The sequence below is a fragment of the Panthera onca genome, chromosome B2 (genome assembly GCF_046562875.1).
Source record: "Panthera onca isolate mPanOnc1 chromosome B2, mPanOnc1 haplotype 2, whole genome shotgun sequence".
NCBI lineage: Eukaryota > Metazoa > Chordata > Mammalia > Carnivora > Felidae > Panthera > Panthera onca.
Genome location: NC_138343.1, coordinates 124,048,021 through 124,065,573, shown reverse-complemented (window position 1 = coordinate 124,065,573; position 17,553 = coordinate 124,048,021). Strand labels below are relative to the sequence as shown.

The 17,553-nt window shown below is 42.1% G+C and overlaps 1 protein-coding gene across 3 annotated transcripts in view; it reads right to left on the bottom strand.

Annotated features, from left to right (window-relative positions):
- ARFGEF3 (ARFGEF family member 3) overlaps positions 1–17,553 on the bottom strand; it is a 185,259-nt gene that overhangs the window by 78,910 nt on the left and 88,796 nt on the right. For all 3 annotated transcript variants that reach the window (XM_060616769.3, XM_060616770.3, XM_060616771.3), the window contains 3 exons: positions 13,262–13,366; positions 12,044–12,377; positions 535–647 (listed from right to left, as the gene is read on the bottom strand). In XM_060616769.3, the coding sequence (XP_060472752.2) occupies positions 535–647; positions 12,044–12,377; positions 13,262–13,366 (552 nt within the window). The remainder of the gene's footprint in view (positions 1–534; positions 648–12,043; positions 12,378–13,261; positions 13,367–17,553) is intronic.

The window sequence follows — 17,553 nt, the reverse complement described above, 5'->3', positions numbered from 1 at the left end:
AAAAATTCCGGATGGGAGTTTGTGATCTCCACAAGGATAGGCACTGCATAATCTCACTTTTGGATTATGTTCGTTTTTTTTTTTTCCCCCCCCCGAAAGCAAACAGTTATAATGGCTCTATGATAATGAGGACATCCTCTATAAGACCAATATATTCCGGAACAGGTGCAGGTGAATACAACAACTGCAAATTAGATGATGTTCAGTTTTCTAGGGAAGCGACAAGTAAAGGAATCTTAGAGCTATAGTGCTGGAATTCAAAACGTTTTTCCCCAACGTAACCCCAATGGATAATTTTTGTACATTTCATTCTGTACATTGCGTTTACTTTAAGTATGACAATATGGAAAGCTACAGGATTGTAATACATTGAGATAAGACTTCTCATATAGCTTGCGGGGACATTATTGAACAATAACATTCCACGTAAGGCAGATTCATAAAAATTTCAGGGACTTAAAAGCAAGGTCAAGTGTATTCAGAGAAGCATCGCTCGCCAAGCAATAGTAGTTGGAAAAGGGGAATGTATCATACAGTTTGAGAAGATCCAGATGAGACTTTCGTTTTGAAATTGATCTTTTTCTGGATTCTGGTTCAGTGGAGCCGGGTCCTGCCAAATCACAGAGGCGCTGTGGGCTCCCAAGTAGCTTTAAGAAAAGGGGGAAAAAAATAACAGTAAAGTGAACACCGTAAAAAAGCACAAGGTCTTAAAATTGTGAGTTCAAAGAGACATGTATGCTCTCTATTGATTGACACACTCGAAAAAAACCCCACAACTGTTTGGAACTACAAATCTTAATAGAACTGATCTAAGTATCCATCTTGTCACAGAACACACATAGGGTTCCCAGGTCCTCAGTTCAGGACTGGCTTAGACAAAGCAAATTCTCGAAGGGGTTGTTTCAAAAACTTTTATAGCACAGAACAATAAAGCACTTGTATCTACGTTCTTTAGTGAGAATGGCCTCTAATTTAACTTCCCTCTACTCTCTTTGTCTCACTTTGCTATCGGAGCCGGCTAGCTGCAAACTGGATTGATCAAGCATACCCGGAACATTCTCCAGAATAGATCTTATGGGAGGGCACAAAACGAGTCTTAAATTTAAGAGAACTGAAATCATATCAGGAGTCTTTTCTGACCACATTGGCATGAAACTAGAAATTAATTACATGAGGAAAACTGGGAAATTCACAAATATGTGAATTTTAAACAACATGCTACCAAACAACTAACGGGTCAAAGAAGAAACGAAAAGAGAAATTAAAAAAGACCTTGAGACAAACAAAAATGGAAATATAACATCCCCACATTTATGGGATGCAGAAAAAGCAGTTGCAAGAGAAAAATTTAAAGCAGTAAATGCCTACCTCAAAAAAATAAGAAGAGTCTCAAACAAATAATGTAACGTTACACTTTAAGGAACTAGAAAAAGAACAGGTGAAGCCTAAAGTTAGTAGAAGGAAGTAAATAAGAAAGATTACAGCAGACATAAATGAAATAGAGACTAAAAAACAACAGAAAAGATCAATGAAACTAAGAGTCAATTCTTTGGAGAGATAAAATTGACACACTTTTATTAGACTCGCCAGGAAAAAAAAAACTGGAAGATTTAAATAAAATCAGAAATGAAAGAGGTGTACAACTGATACCACAGAAATACAAAAGTCCCCAAGAGACTCTTATAAAAATGATATGTCAGGGGCGCCTGGGTGGCTCGGTCGGTTAAGCATCTGACTTCGGCTTGGGTCATGATCTCACGGTCCGTGGGTTCAAGCCCCGCGTCAGGCTCTGTGCTGACCGCTCAGAGCCTGGAGCCTGTTTCAGATTCTGTGTCTCCCTCTCTCTCTGCCCCTCCCCGGTTCATGCTCTGTCTCTGTCTCAAAAATAAATAAACGTTAAAAAAAAAATTAAAAAAAATGATATGTCAACAAATTGGACAACCTAGAAGAAAAGAATACATTTCTAGAAATATATGACCTACCAAGACTGAATCATGAAGGAATAGAATATCTGAATAGATCAATTACTGGTAAGGAGATTGAATCAGTAATCAAAAACCTCCCAACTAACAAAAGTCCAAGACCAGATGACTTAACCAGTGAATCCTACCAAACATTCAAGGGATTAATATCAATCCTTCTCAAACTCTTCCAAAAAGCAGAAAAGGAGGGGGATTCTTTTCTAATTTTTTTTTTTTTTTTTTTTTTTTTTTTTTAGTGTTTATGTATTTTTGAGAGAGCATGAGCAGGAGAGGAGCAGGGAGGGAGGAAGACACAGAATCCAAAGCAGGCTCCAGGCTCCTAGCTGTCAGCACATAGCCCAATGCAGGGCTCGAACTCACTAGCTATGAGACCGTGACCTGAACTGAAGTTGGACGCTTAACCAACTAAGCCCCCCAGGCACCCCAGGAGGGGACTCTTTCAAACTCATTTTATGAGGCTACCATTACCCTGATACTAAAACTTGACAAGGACACCACAAGAAGAGAAAATGAGAGGCCAACATCTCTGATGAACATAGATGCAAAAATTCTCAATAAAATGTGATCAAACTAAATTCAACAACGTATTAAGAGGATCATATACCATAATCAAGTGGGATTTATTCTAGGGATGCAAAGACGGTTCAAGTGACTGAGCCACAAATTAGTCAAGTGATTCACAACGTTAACAAAATGAAGGACAAAATGAGAAGATAATTTCAATTGATGCAGAAAAAGCATTTGACAAAATTCCACATCCACTTATGATAAAAACTCTCAAAAAGGTGGGTGGAGACAGAATGTATCTCAACATAATAAAGGCCATATATTACAAATAGCATCCTATTCAACAGTAAAAAGCCAAAAGTTTTTCCTCTAAGATCAGGAACAAGACAAGGATGCCAATCTTGCCACTTTTATTCAACATAGTATCGTCAGTCCCAGCTACAGCAATCAGGCAAGAAAAAGAAGTAAAAGGCATCCAAACTGGAAAGGAAGAAATAAAACTGTCACTATTTGCAGATGGCATGATATTATATATAGAAAACCCTACAGACTCTTTTAAAAAACTGTTAGAACAAATGAATTCAGAGAATTTGCAGGATACAAAATCAGCATATAAAAAAAATCTGTTGCATTTCCATACACTAATGAACTATCAGAAAGAGAAATCAAGAAAATACTCCTATCTACGAGGCATCAAAAAATAAGGAAATGCCTAAGAATAAATTTAACCAAGGAGGTGAAAGACCAGTATACTGAAAACTATAAGACATTAATAAAATAAATTGAAGATGACACAAATAAATGGAAGGATGTTCTGTGCTCATGGATTCAAAGAATTAATATTGTTAAAATGCCCTTACTACCCAAAGCAATCTACAGATTCAATGCAATCTCTACCAAATTTCCAATGGCATTTTTCATGGAAACAGAACAAACAATCCTGAAATTTGTATGGAACCATAGAAGACCTGGAATAGCCAAAGCAATCTTGAGAAAGAGAAAAACAGGAGCCATCACACTCCCTGATTCAAACTTTATTACAAAGCTACGGTAATTAAAACATTATGGCACTGGCATAAAAACGGATGCATAGATCAAAAAGAACAGAATAAAAAGCCTAGAAATAAGTCTATACGTATATATCAATTAATATATAACAAAGGAGGCAAGAAAATACAATAGGAAAAGGACAATCCCTTCAACAAATGGTGCTTGGAATGCTGGACAGCCACAAGCAAAAGAATGAAAATAGACAACTGTCTTCCACCATACACAAAAATTAACTCAAGATGGATTGAAGGCTTGGATGTAGGCCTTGAGACCATAAAACTCTTAGAAGAAAACATAGGCAGTAAGCTCCTTGACATGAATCTTGCAGATTATTTTTAAAATCTGATACCAGGGGCGCCTGGGTGGCTCAGTCGGTTAAGCGGCCGACTTCAGCTCAGGTCATGAGCTTGCAGTCCGTGAGTTCGAGCCCCGTGTCGGGCTCTGTGCTGACAGCTCAGAGCCTGAAGCCTGTTTCAGATTCTGTGTCTCCCTCTCTCTGACACTCCCCCGTTCATGCTCTGTCTCTCTCTGTCTCAAAAATGAATAAACGTTAAAAAAAAAATAAAAAATAAATAAAAAATAAATAAATAAAATCTGATACCAAGTAAAAACAACAAAAGCAAAAATAATCATGTGGGACCACATCACACTGAAAATCTTCTGCACAGCAAAGGAAACCATCAACAAAATGAAAAGGCCACATACTGAAAGTATTTGCAAGTCACGTATCTGATAAGGGGTTAATATCCAAAATACAGAAAGAACTCCTATCACTCAATAAAAAGATAAAAAAAAACCCAAACAATCCAATTTTAAAACTGGGTAAAGGACTTGAGTAGACATTTCTCCAAAGAAGACATACAGATGGCCAATGGACACATGAAAAGATATTCAACATCAATCATCACCTGGGAAATACAAATCAAAACCTCAATGAGATACTACCTCAGACCTGTTAAATGGCTATTATCAAAAAGACTAGGGGTGCCTAGGTGGCTCAATCAGTTAAGTATCTGAGTCTTGGTTTTAGTTCAGGTCATGATCTCATGGTTCACAGGATCAAACCCCTCATCGGGATCTGTGCTGATAGCATGGAGCCTGCTTGGGATTCTCTCTCTCCCCCTCTCTCTCTCTCTGCCTCTCTCCCACTCATGCATGTGTTCTCTCACTCAATAAATAAACTTAAAAAAAAGACTAGAAAAAACAAGTGTTGGCAAGGATGTGGAGAAAAAAGAATCCTTGTGCATAGCTGGTGGGAATGTAAATTGGTACAGCCCCTATGGTAAACAGTATGGAAGTTCCTCAAAAAATTAAAATAGATTTCCATCAATTACTATTTATCTGAAGAAAATGAAAACACAAATTCAAAAAAGATACATGTACCCCCATGGTTATTGCAGCATTATTTATAATAGCCAAAATATGGAAACAACCTAAGTATCTCTCAAAGGATAAGTGGATAATCCAAAGAAGATGTCGCATACCCGTCCCCCCCACACAGAGAAATACTACTCAGCCATAAAAAAGAATGAAATCTTGCCATTTGTGGTAACATTGATGAAACTAGAGGGTATTATGCTAAGTGAAACAAGTCAGACAAAGAAAGACAAATACTGTATAATATCTCGTATAGGTAGAATCCTGAAAAACAAACAAAAAAATAAACAAAAGATCATGCTCATAGTTACAGAAAATTGATTGGTGGTTGTCAGAGGTGAGGGGTGGGGGGATGGAAAAAATGGATGAAGGGGATCAAAAGGTAAAACAACTTTTAAAAAATTAAAAAATCACATGGGTTGAGGAGTATTCCCTCATTCTATTCCTTGGAAAAGTTCACATATTATTGGAACTATCCATTCCTTAACTGTTGGTATAACTTGTTTTTAAAGTTGTATGGGGCCAGTGGTTTGTTTTTTTTTAATTTTTTGAAATTTATTTTTATTTTTATTTTTTTTTTATGGAATGATTTTTAACTACTGATTCAATTTTTTAAAAGTTTCTAGAACTATTTAGGTCCTCAATTTCTCAGCTTGTTAAAGGCTATGTTATTTCCCAGGGATTTATCTATTTTATCTAAATTTTCAAATTTACTGGCATCAGTGGCCTTATTAGACCTTGATTTCTTTAACATTCCTAACATTTATAGTTCCAAGTGTGTTTTCATTCTTATTTCTATTTAGTTGTTTTTACCTATTCTGGGATTTTGTGATTGCTTTTATCAAGAGTTTTTCAATTTCCTCAGTTTTTTTAGAGCCCTGATATTTTTCACTTTAGTGATCCACTATATTTGCTTTTTATCACATTACTTTCTGCTTTTATCTACTTTATTTTTCCTCTTTTCTACTTTCTTTGAATTAAATCTGCTCTTCTTTTCCCAACTCTCTAACTTGGAGAATTAGAATATTAATTGTAGGCTTCCTAACTTTCAATATAAGCATTTTAAGCTATCAATGCCCTTGTATATAGTGCTTTGGCTACATCCTACAAGTTTTCACATATAGAATTTTCATTACTGTTCAGTTTAATTAGTTATTATTTCCATGTGTTAGATGTCTTTAAACAAAATTTTATTTTGAGGCTAATTCAGGAAAAGATTGGGTTAAGTGCATTGGAAAAGACTTTCAATCACTATGTCCATTATTTTCAAAGTGATTTACACTCATGGGAAAAGGTATATTAAGTAGAAAAAATTGTATCTTAAGGGGCACTTCTCTTTCCCTCTCCCCTTCTACATTTCTTTTCGACCCCAGACATTGGGAACTTCTACTCTCTTGGAGGCAAAGAAATGAAGCTTCCACTTTTCTCTACACATTTTATTTTTTTTAATCAAAATATATTTACCTTTTTTTCAGGAACAGAATTTAATGATTCATCACTTACAAAAAATACCCAGTGCTCATCCCAACCAGGGTCCTCCTTAATGTCCCTCGCCCATTTAGCCTTTCCCCCAACCCTGCCAGCAACCCTCAGTTTGTTCTTTCTTATGGTTTGTTCCCTCTCCGTTTTGTATTATTTTTGCTTCCCTTTCCTTATGTTCATCTGTTTGGTATCTTAAATTCCACATATGAGTGAAATCATATGATATTTGTCTTTCTCTGACTTATTTCACTTAGCATAATACACTCTAGTTCCACCCACATTGTTGCAAATGGCAAGATCTCATTCTTTTTGATCGAGTAATATTCCATTAAATATATGTACCACATCTTTATCCATTCATCAGTCGACGGACATTTGGGCTCTTTCCATACTTTGGCTATTGTTGATAGTGCTGCTATAAACATTGGGATGCACGTGTCCCTTCAAATCAGCATTTTGGTATCCTTTGGATAAATACCTAGTAGTGCAATTGCTGGGTCACAGGGTAGTTCTATCTTTAATTTTTTGAGGAACCTCCATACTGTTTTCCAGAGCGGCTGCACCAGTCTGCTCTCCCACCAACAGTGCAAAAGGGTTCCCCTTTCTCTGCATCCTCACCAACATCTGTCATTGCCTGAGTTGTTAATTTTAGCCATTCTGATAGGTGTGAGGTGGCATCTCCTTGTGGTTTTGATTTGTATTTCCCTGATGATGAGGGATGTTGAGCATTTTTTCAGGTGTCTGTTAGCCATCTGGATGTCTTCTTTGGAAAACTGTTTATGTCTTTTGCCCATTTCTTCACTGGATTATTTGTTTTTTTGGTGTTGAGTTCGGTAAGTTCTTTATAGATTTTGGATACTTACCCTTTATCTGATACGTCATTTGCAAATATCTTCTGCCATTGCCTTTTAGTTTTGTTGTTTCCTTTGCTGTGCAGAAGCTTTTTATCTTGATGTAAGTCCCAATAGTTCATTTTTGCTTTTGTTTCCCTTGCCTCTGGAGACATGTCAAGTAAGAAGTTTCTGTGGTCAAGATCAAAGAGGTTGTTGCCTGTTTTCTCCTCTAGGATTTTGATGGCTTCCTGTCTTACATTTAGGTCTTTCATCCATTTTGAGTTTATTTTTGTGTGTGGTATAAGAGAGCGGTCCAGGTTCATTCTTCTGCATGTCGCTGTCCAGTTTTCCCAACACCATTTGCTGAGAAGACTGTCCTTATCCCATTGGATATTCTTTCCCACTTTGTCAAAGATTAGTTGGCCATATGTTTGTGGGTCCATTTCTGAGTTCTCTATTCTGTTCCATTGATCTGAGTCTGTTTTTGTGCCAGTACCATACTGTCTTGATGATGACAGCTTTGTAATACAGCTTGAAGTCTGGAATTGTGATGCCTCCTGTTTTGGTTTTCTTTTTCAAGATTGCTTTGGTTATTCGGGGTCTTTTCTGGTTCCATATAAAGTTTAGGATTGTTTGTTCTAGTTCTGTGAAGAATGCTGGTATTATTTTGATAGGGATTGCACTGAATATGTAGATTGTTTTGGGGAGTACTGACATTTTATTTTTTTGAAAATTTTTTTTAATGTTTATTTTTGAGAGAGAGAGAGAGAGTCAGAGCACCAGTGGGGGAGGGACAGAGAAAGAGAGGGAGACACACAATCTGAAGCAGATTCCAGGCTCTGAACTGTCAGCACAGAGCCCAACATGGGGCTCAAACCCAGGAGCTGAGCTATGAGATCATGACTGAGCCCAACTCCAATACTAAACTGAGCCACCCAAGCGTCCCTTATTTTTTTGACATTGAAAGAGTCAAGTTTCCCTCCCCCCTTTCCCTCCCTTTCCTTTCCTCTCCCTTTTTTTTCCTTCCTCTCCCACTCTTCTCCCTCTCCTACCTGCCTAGTCTCCTCCCTCTTCTCCCCCCCTGCCCCCACTCTCTCTCACGCTACCTGCCAGGCCTGCATCCAAGTGAAGCTGGTGGGGTCTAAGTGCCTCTAGCTGTCCCATCCCTTGATACAAAGGTAAGCACATTTCAGGGGCATGGCTGTGGGGAATCTCACTTTCTTTTTGGATCTTATTACATTCTTGAATCTAACCTTACCAGTAACAAATTAGATGACAATATTTAATTCCCACATTAATCTTGTGTTTATTTCTCAGTTGTTTCCAAATCTGGAGGGAAAGGGCACTGAGTGATTACGCTTCTGAAGAACCCTCAACAACTGCTTGAAGAAAGGCAAGACACGTTTAATCCCAGCTTCTTGCGGTGGGAATGAGGGATGTGATGCCAAGTGGCTGGGATGTCAAAGGTCTGATTAAAGATTAGGGAACTCCTTCTGAAGCCCAACCATGGGAGAGAGAAAAGGAAGCAAGGTGTACTATTGATCATTGTTCATTCTGGGGGAAAGCGGAAACAGGAAAGAGAATGTGCTTCGAAAAACAAAATGTCCTGTCTTTGATTAATGGGCGCACAGCGCATATGGCAGAGTGACAAATTACAAAGAGAACAGGGAAATAACACACCAAGCATTCAAACTCCGATAGGCTAAGCAAACATTCTGGGTGCCCAGTGGTTTTCTTTGGGTGCACAGACTGCACATTTTGGTTTCCAGGTTACCAACCTCCCCCAATTATTGGTTGTCATAGCGAGCGGAGGTCCCACTTGTCACAATAACCTGGCCCACGTCAGTCTGCTGTGCTCCATGGGGCAGCACCGTCTGGACATGCTATTTAGGCGCTGGTGTCTAATTCCAGCCTCGCCCTGTAAGATAATCTCGGGAAGCTAGAAAATCTATGAGAAGGGGAAAACATACTTCCTCTGCAGTCGTAAAGAAATGATCATGTAAAATACATGTAGACACCTCCAGACCCCGTATGCAATGTATTTACTTAGCATTCACTCATCAAGTGGATCCACCATAAGCAGCCACAACCCCAGTGCCGGTCAACCCTGAGTGGGAAAGAAAGGTTGCTGCTGCTTACAAAACGCTGTCTTTGAAGATAGTCTGTCTTCAGGGCCATCTGTCATTCAGTCAAAATTTATCGAGCACTTATTCGGATTCAAGCACTGCAGTGTTGGATACCGGGTTGGGGGTGGGGAGAGGGAACACAGGAGAGCAACGGATACAAAAACGTATTTGAGAAGAAGTTTGCACCATGTGGAAACGTTCAGTGGGATGGGACGTACAATTAATTGCTAAATGAGGGAATTTAGAGAAGAGCAAAAGTAGTGGTTTGGGGAGGCAGCAGTGTGAAGGAGGAGGGTTTTGACGGCAGAGAGAGCTGTTCTTCGGACATCCCGGTTCATGGGGCGGCCCTGCTACTCAGAAGGACTTTGGGCAAGTAACTTCGACTCATGGAGCCCCAGCCTCCCCACCGAGAAACTGGGAGTAATGTTACCTTCCTAAGAAAGTTTGTAAATCAACTAACATGCAGTGCCAGCTGTGCCTGGCACATTTCAATCAACTGCTTGACGCTAAGTGGAATGGCCCGTGGGGAGACGGGAGGGGAGTCTGAATGGAAGCAGGAGCCTGGGAGCTGAACGGAGCAAGGTCGGTCAGGTGGAACGAGGGTGATGACGGGAAATGAGGACGACGACAGAAGGGTCTAGCAACGGGGCAGAGGAATTCAGACTTGATGGAAGAGGCAACAGGAGCCATGAGAGCCCGAAAAGAAACTGTTAACCGTGGTGATTGGGAAGTCTAAGTCCAGAAGGACAAAAGGAAGGAAACAGGCAGCCGGCGGAGAGCAGAGCTACAATTAGAGCCCCACTCTAGGCAGGAGGTCATGAGGAAGAGCGAGTTCCAGCCTCCACATGTGTTTGCTTTTCCTTAGGAAAGCAATAAGCATGCCAAATGTCTGTCTGGCCCTTTATGCTTGCAGAGTACCGATGCAAACCGTATGGCATTTTGAACCTTTGGAATATTACTACTAGGCACGGATACAAAACTGTAGGCTCAGAGTTAAACGCTTTAGCTACTATAACCTAGCTGGGGAGTGGCAGAGAGAGGATCCAAACTCTGACTCTTCAACTGAGGCTTAAGAAGGGGGTAGCTGAGCCAGCAGGGGAAGGGGGGCTCCTAGAATCATTTGCATTGCAGTATCAAAGTCAAGTACAGTAGTAAGTGCACTGTAGGAAAAGACCTTGGGTTTCATTCAGGTCAGACAGACCGGGGTGTATACCCTTTCTCTTTCCTTGGGACCTTGCGCAAATCATTTGACTCTGAAGCCTCAGTTTCTTTGCAGGAGGGAAAATTCATTTTTTCTGGCATCGTGTCTCTACGGGGAGGAACATTCAGTGGAATAAAATTCTGGACCTCTCTCCTCTCTCTCTCACTTCCTCCTAATTGAGGAGGGGGAGTCTGATCTCACTGGTGAATGTAGCGGGAGCTGAACATGAGTAGCCAGCCTCTTCCTCTCTCTTCCCCTTGAAGATCTGCCTATTCAGAGAAAGCCCATTCTGCTCCCCTGTTTATAAACTTAACAAGGGTAGGGCTGGGTCCCCAAGGAAGCTGGTGGTGAGAAACTAGTCTAGTCTCACTTGCCTCCAAAGCTGTATTGTGTTCGTCAACCTGGGACTGATCAGTTATTAAAGCTGACCCTTTGTTTGTGTTGCCTGAAGCTGTGATAGGGAAAAGAAATAACATTTTTCACTAGTAAAGTTGATATACAACATCCAAAAGTTATCAAGAGTATTAGAGATAATATATATGAAGTGCTGGGCCTAGAGAAGGTAAGGATTAAAAGGTTATTATTGTGTGCTCATAGATTTTCGTAACCACAATTAGATCTGAATCACTCCTTCATTTCTAGAAATATTAAGAACTTTCCATTGTTCATTACAATCAAATCTTGTTAAAGCAACACCAAGAGGCTTTTTAAATTAAGCTTTTGAGAAACTGATGAGTAGCAAATATTACTTTAAATAAATGAATCATCAACAAGGGAAATTTGCTACTCTGGGTTTGTTGTTGTTTTGGTGTAGGTACCAAAAGCAAAGGCAACGAACACGTTCACAAATACAAAAATGTGGATCTCTTTTCTTTTTGGTTGAGAGACAGCAGAGAAATTCTTATTTGAAGTACCTTCACAGTAACCCTCATTCCTCCTCAAAACCATGAAGGAGCACATGGGGATGGCTGTTACAAGCTGGACAATCTTTACCTTCTCACAGGGGTCATGATGTTTGGGATATGAGGCCTAAGAAGGAATGAGGCAAAGGGATTCCTTTTAATAGTCAGAGATTAGTAATGGTTTTGTTTTGTTTTGTTTTTGGATAATATACAACATGAGTAGAAAATCACTTGGAAATCCAATTTTGGCAAAAGGGAATAAACACATATAGCTGCACAAACAGCACCTAAGGGAACGGGATGAAATCAGCCTGGGGCCCGGTCAGATGCCTGCAGCTTGAGTTATCAATGGCTTTGCATTGGTCAGCACCCATCGACCCCTCCTTCCCCGGGCTCCCAACACATGGATACACGCCCCCGTCCTAAAGATGCTGCCCGTTACTGGATACCACGTAGTAACAAGTAAGTTTGAGCAGGTGCCTGGCAAACATTTTCCGAGTGCTTTCTGCGTATAAGACACAACGTGCAGATAACGCCTCCCGCCATCTGGCCAGCGCGGTGGCGTTCTTCGGGGCCTCCTTACCTCTTTCATGATTTTGATGGCTTCCACCCGGTGCTGGGGTGGCGGATAGAGCAGCACCCGGTGATACAGGGACTGGAGCACGGGCTTCATGGAGTCCACCGACCCCACCAGCCGGACCAGCTCGGCCGCGATGTAGTAAATGGTCCGAGCCACCGGCCCGCTCAGGGCTGGTGCCGTGGAGGAGCAGCCCGACCCCCGGCCGTGGTCGGAAACTCCCGGAGATGCAGAGTCCGACTCGATGCCCGCGCCGGCGCTGCTGCTGTGAGCGGAGGTGATGGTTTTGTCATGAATTGGATTCCCCAGGATCACGATGAGAGCAGGGCAAAGGTTCTTCCTGGGAAGACACAGGAGGAAACATCCGTTCCGCGACAAGCCAAAATGATAAACTGTGAATTTTACCCCTGATGCCACAAAAATGGCTAGTACGAGTTGGGTTCTTTACTGCCCCTCTTTTTGGCTAATGTCCTGCCTCAGTTTTCCGCGCGTTTCCGTCACTTCTAGGTAATACGAAGAGAATACTTTTTCTCGGAACTCCAGGCAGAATTGACTAAAGAAAATCCCAGGAGAAGTATTAAGAAACTGTCTTACGTAAAGAAACAGACTCAAAATGCTAAATGGCTTCGTCAGAGTGACTCATTTTACTATAAATAACAAAATTATTTCTACTTCTAATTTCAGAAGTTAATTTGAAATTCTGACACATGGTACTGTCACATCATTCGATTTCCTCCCTGTGGAAAAGCCCCGGAACCCACAGTAACTAGCTGGCTGCCTGCGGGCCCTGTCACTTGTGTGTACCTCTGGCTATAATTAAGTGACTCGTCTGCACGTTGAGATGGAGAATGTACCACGGAAGGGCTAAGAATAACACTCAGTCGCTCTTGCCCCCCTGTGCAACCTTCTGGTGCCTTCGCATACTTTTAGGATAGACCGGTAACCTAGAAAACAATCCCCTCCTTCCTGAGTCTCATGATCCCGTGGTGTCAACAAAATGCAAGAGGGCCCTAGAGACCTATTTTGTTAAAAAAAAAAAATCATAAGCTTCTCTCTATCCTGGTCTAGTGCATGCAAGCAAAACAATTTCCCTGCTTTCTAAAGCACGTGCCCACGGGCGAGATGACCAGTAGGTCACGGATGCCATGGGAGGGGACCCACACGCACGGCTAGAAGGGGAGAACGCTCGAGTTGGGGTTGGGGGGTGCGAGGACGGGTGCTCACCAGATCAGGTCTGTGAAACCTCTGTGCAGGTGCATGGAGGGGGAGGAGCTGCTGAGCACGGACAGGATGCACTCGGAGTACAGGAGCTGTAGCTGCTGCTGGTCGCTACGGAAGAACAAAATCAGCGTGCAGACGCATGCCAGGTAAGGGCAAAATTGAAAAGGTGATGCATGGGAAACGCTTGGAAAAATAGCAGGCGTTAGAGAAGTCTTAATTTGGGGGGGGGCAGTTGGCATTATGGGTTGAATTGTATCCCCCTCCAAAGTTATATGTTGGGAGTCCAAACCCCTGGTACGTCAGAACATACATCAGAACCGGAATCAGGAAGAATTTAATGTTCAAGCACATATTTACTACAGACATATGATACTTTGAAGAGAATTCATTTAAGAATCCTAGAATCCTGGAAGGGAATGGTCAGAAAAAAAGGAGGAACTTGCTTTGAAAAATCTTTTGGTTGTGTCTCTTTTCTCATAACATAAAGTAAATAAATGCCAAAAGGAAGCTTCGTGCCCTCAGTTCATATAACTCCCAGGACGGTGGCGGGGGGTGGGGGGGGGGGTGGGCTGGTGGTGGCAGGGAAAGGCAAGACCAGGGACAGGCAGACTAGAACCCTGAGACAGGAAAGAAGAGAAGTTAGCACCAGTCGCAAACTCCAGAAGGTCACATACACACACAACTGTCAAAGGGAGAAAGGTTGCACAGATCCAAGAGCAAGGATTGCAAGAGAGGGGCCCGTGGGTCCCTGGTTCAAGCGCTGTGTTAGATACCTTGGCGATCGGTCTCTGCAAAATTGATATCAAGCTGGCTGGCGAGCTATACGCCAAAGGCAAAATCCTGCCCGTGGCGGCCTCATGAACCAGACATGATTTTCATGTTTTTAAAGGTTATAAAACAGTAACAGAAATGAACAGTGAGCAGAGGCAGAGGCAGTATGCGGCCCTTTACAGCAAACTCTGATCATCTCCTTGTCCAAAGAGAACTGTGCAATGATTCAGATAGTGAGTAATCTGAATACTAATGCCATTATCCTGAACAAGGGAACTCCGCTCATGTTTGGATGTACTCTACCACACCCCCTAAGCGGGGAAGAAGAGATGGGTAAAGGCTGAGTTTCCACGAAACTTATTACCATTTGCCAAGAGGAAGGTGGTGGTTGGAGGAAGAATAAGAAAGGCAAGACATACTTAGCCATTTTGGGGCCAGGTCAGGACTTTCGGTTTCCATACTCCTACACCCACACGCTTCCCGACCCTTCTGAGCAAGACCTCGTTCCTGGCAGGAAGAGCGCATTCTTCGTTAGAAGAGACTAGAGACTCTCTAGAGTCTAGACTAGACTAGAGAGACAAGAGACTAGAGAGACAAGTACACAAGTGGGTAAAGCACTGTGGAGGAAGTGCTACAGGTGAATGATTTAAACACAAGGTTCTAACGAGAGCACAGGAGTGGCATCGAATCCTTAGAAAGATCCAGAAAGAATTTCTAAAGGAAGTGGTATCTTCACGGAGACCTGAAGTTCAAGGAGGAGTCTTGCCTGGCAGCGTGGGGGAGACGGTGTGTGTAGAGCACAGGGGAGAGGGTGGTGGTAGTCTGTGGTTGGAGCGAAGAGTGAAGATACCATCAGCAAGAGGCAGGACGCGAGTGGTGGCAGGGGTCAGATCAGAAAGGGTCTTGGAGGACTTGTCTGGACAGTCAAGGCTCCTGTGAGCATCTACAGAGTGTGCCACAGCAATATCGCAAGCTCAAGTAATCAGACCCCATGACAGACAGGATGCGTTGCCAAGGTAACTGGCCTGGGAGTCTCCTTGGAGACCGAACGCGGCAGCTTTTCTGTGGGCTGCGACAGTCTGGAAAAACGGGTGCCCGTGCCTCACGTGAGTCACGTCATTAAAGGAGCTGTCTGAAATGTAAGCAAATTCCACATGCGCCCCTTGCTAGATACACATATGCGTGTGCACAGTGTGTGCGTTTCTTATTTGTCTGACCGTAGACACACAAATATGTGAAAAGCACAAGGCAGAGAGAAGCCCAGAAACCAGCCAACTCTTTCAAAACACACAAGGAACAATCTGCCCACTTAGGAGGGTGGTGGGTCCCTTGGCCTGGTCTTCTGTTTGAGCATTTCATGGCTGGCAGGTTGAGTGTTGGCTGGGTTTCATTTGCTGCTCATCTCTGAATTTCTTCCCAGGCTCAAGATCCATGGGGAGCAACTCCTATGAGTGGGCCAGTGGGCCGTGAAGGCTGAGCAACCACCCTTCCCGGCAAGGCGGCTGCAAGGGTAATCTGACGGCATGTTCTGGATCTCCGGAGTTCTTAATTTTTTTTTTTTTTTTAATTATCAGTCATTTTGACCTTACCTCCCTTTGAGGTGGTTCAAATTTAGTTAGAAAAAGGAGAGAGGGAATTAAGTAATTGTGTGAGAAGTAGAATGGAATTAAATGCATGATACGAACACTTGGCCTTGCCTCAATGGTTCTGAGAATGCTTTGGTGTAGAGGCCTCTCTGACACTCGGTACTGGGAAGAGAGGGGGGTAGGGAGAGGTTGGTCGGAGACCAACAGGCAAAGAATGAATACATACCTTTATGAGCCCAATTATCCTTCCAAAAACTCTTGGATTTAAAAAGCACCATGTAACTCGACGTGCCTAATACAGAATTCTATGAATAACGCATCTCCAAGACATGTGAGTTGTTCTGTGTACCTGGACGCGTTTTGTGAATCCTCCCCTGAGACTGAACATATCATGAATACGTACCCTGACAGAGCGAAAGCCCTGCGAGGTATTCGGGCGTTGATTTTGGAAATGGTCGTTGAGGGGAAGTGGTGGCCATAGTGTGATTTCGGAGGAAGAGGGTATTTAGAAGGTGGGAGAATAAGAAGTTTAGCTAGTAGAAATAAGAGGAGTTGAGGGAGAAAAATCAGAAGAAATTGTAAAAGGCGTGAAAACTTGACAAGAAGAATAAACAGAACCACCAGACTGAAAGCACCCAAGAGCATGGTCCTATCTGACCAGGTGGCCTTACAGGTCTTCCGTTTACACGGCACTGAGCGTGCGGCACCCCAGCGTCCTTGGCAACAGAACCCTCATCTTGGGGTAATGGAATCATGAGGCGAAAGACTATACTCAAACACGGTGAACAGGCTCCAGACGCAGAATGATGACTGGGGAAATGCATTGAAAAACCAAGCAAGACTATGAGAATCCTATAAAAACTGTTAGGCTTCATAATGACATGCCTAAAGCCATCTTTAAGCCAATGACTAATGAGAAATCCTAGAAAAAACATGTATGTGTCACATGAATTACTTTTCCCAATGAAAGTCCACTTTAAGTCATGGAATGTTATAAATATTGCAAATATTTATCCATAAAAAATTCCATTTGTCCCAATACTTCCTAGAAAATACCAATATTGAATCTCTATAATAATTACAGCAGATAAAACCTAGGACTCCCCCAGATAAACTAGGTCATATGGTCACTCTACAGATGGAGGTCCCTAGGGCTGATGTTAGAGACATCCAGGTTTTTTAAAAAAATTTTTAATGTTTTATTTATTTTTGAGAGAGAGACAGAGTATGAGTGGGAGAGGGACAGAGAGAGAGGGAGACACAGAATCTGAAGTAGGCTCCAGGCACTGAGCTGTCAGCACAGAGCCCAGTGCGGGGCCCGAACCCATGAACCATGAGATCACGACCTGAGCTAAAGTTGGATGCTTAATTTACGGAGCCACCCAGGCGCCCCTAGACATCCAGGTTTTAAAGAACCATGAACTTCAAGCCCTTACTGGACTCAGCTGAAGACTCTTTGCTGACCAGTGAACAATGGTATGTTTTAAAGCTATCATTTATAGATCTACAGATTTGTTCTGATTTTTCTTGGTGGTTACTTTTTAATTATTAATGACATAACTACCTCGAGCTTTTCTAGCACTTAAAACCTTAGTCTTCCCTTAGCAAACCACTCAGGGAAAAAATGCTGAGCGTATTTGTTTTTCCTTGCCTGCAAAGTAATGAACACAGTCTTTAAATTTTTCAAAGTTTTGATGGCCTTTGTTTTATTTCCTGCTAAGACCTAAGTGGGTGGGATAGGAGAAGCAGCATCTTTGACAGCGGGAAACTGCCTGGTTGCTGTCAGTGAGCTGCGGTGTTCCCCTGGTGAACATAAACAACTTCATAGGATGTTAATATCAGATGAAGATTCTCCACGATGGTGACAGAATAAGATGAGAGCCAATCTACAAACAGGCTTGAATGAAGATTTAAAAAGAAGTCTGTACAAACACAGAA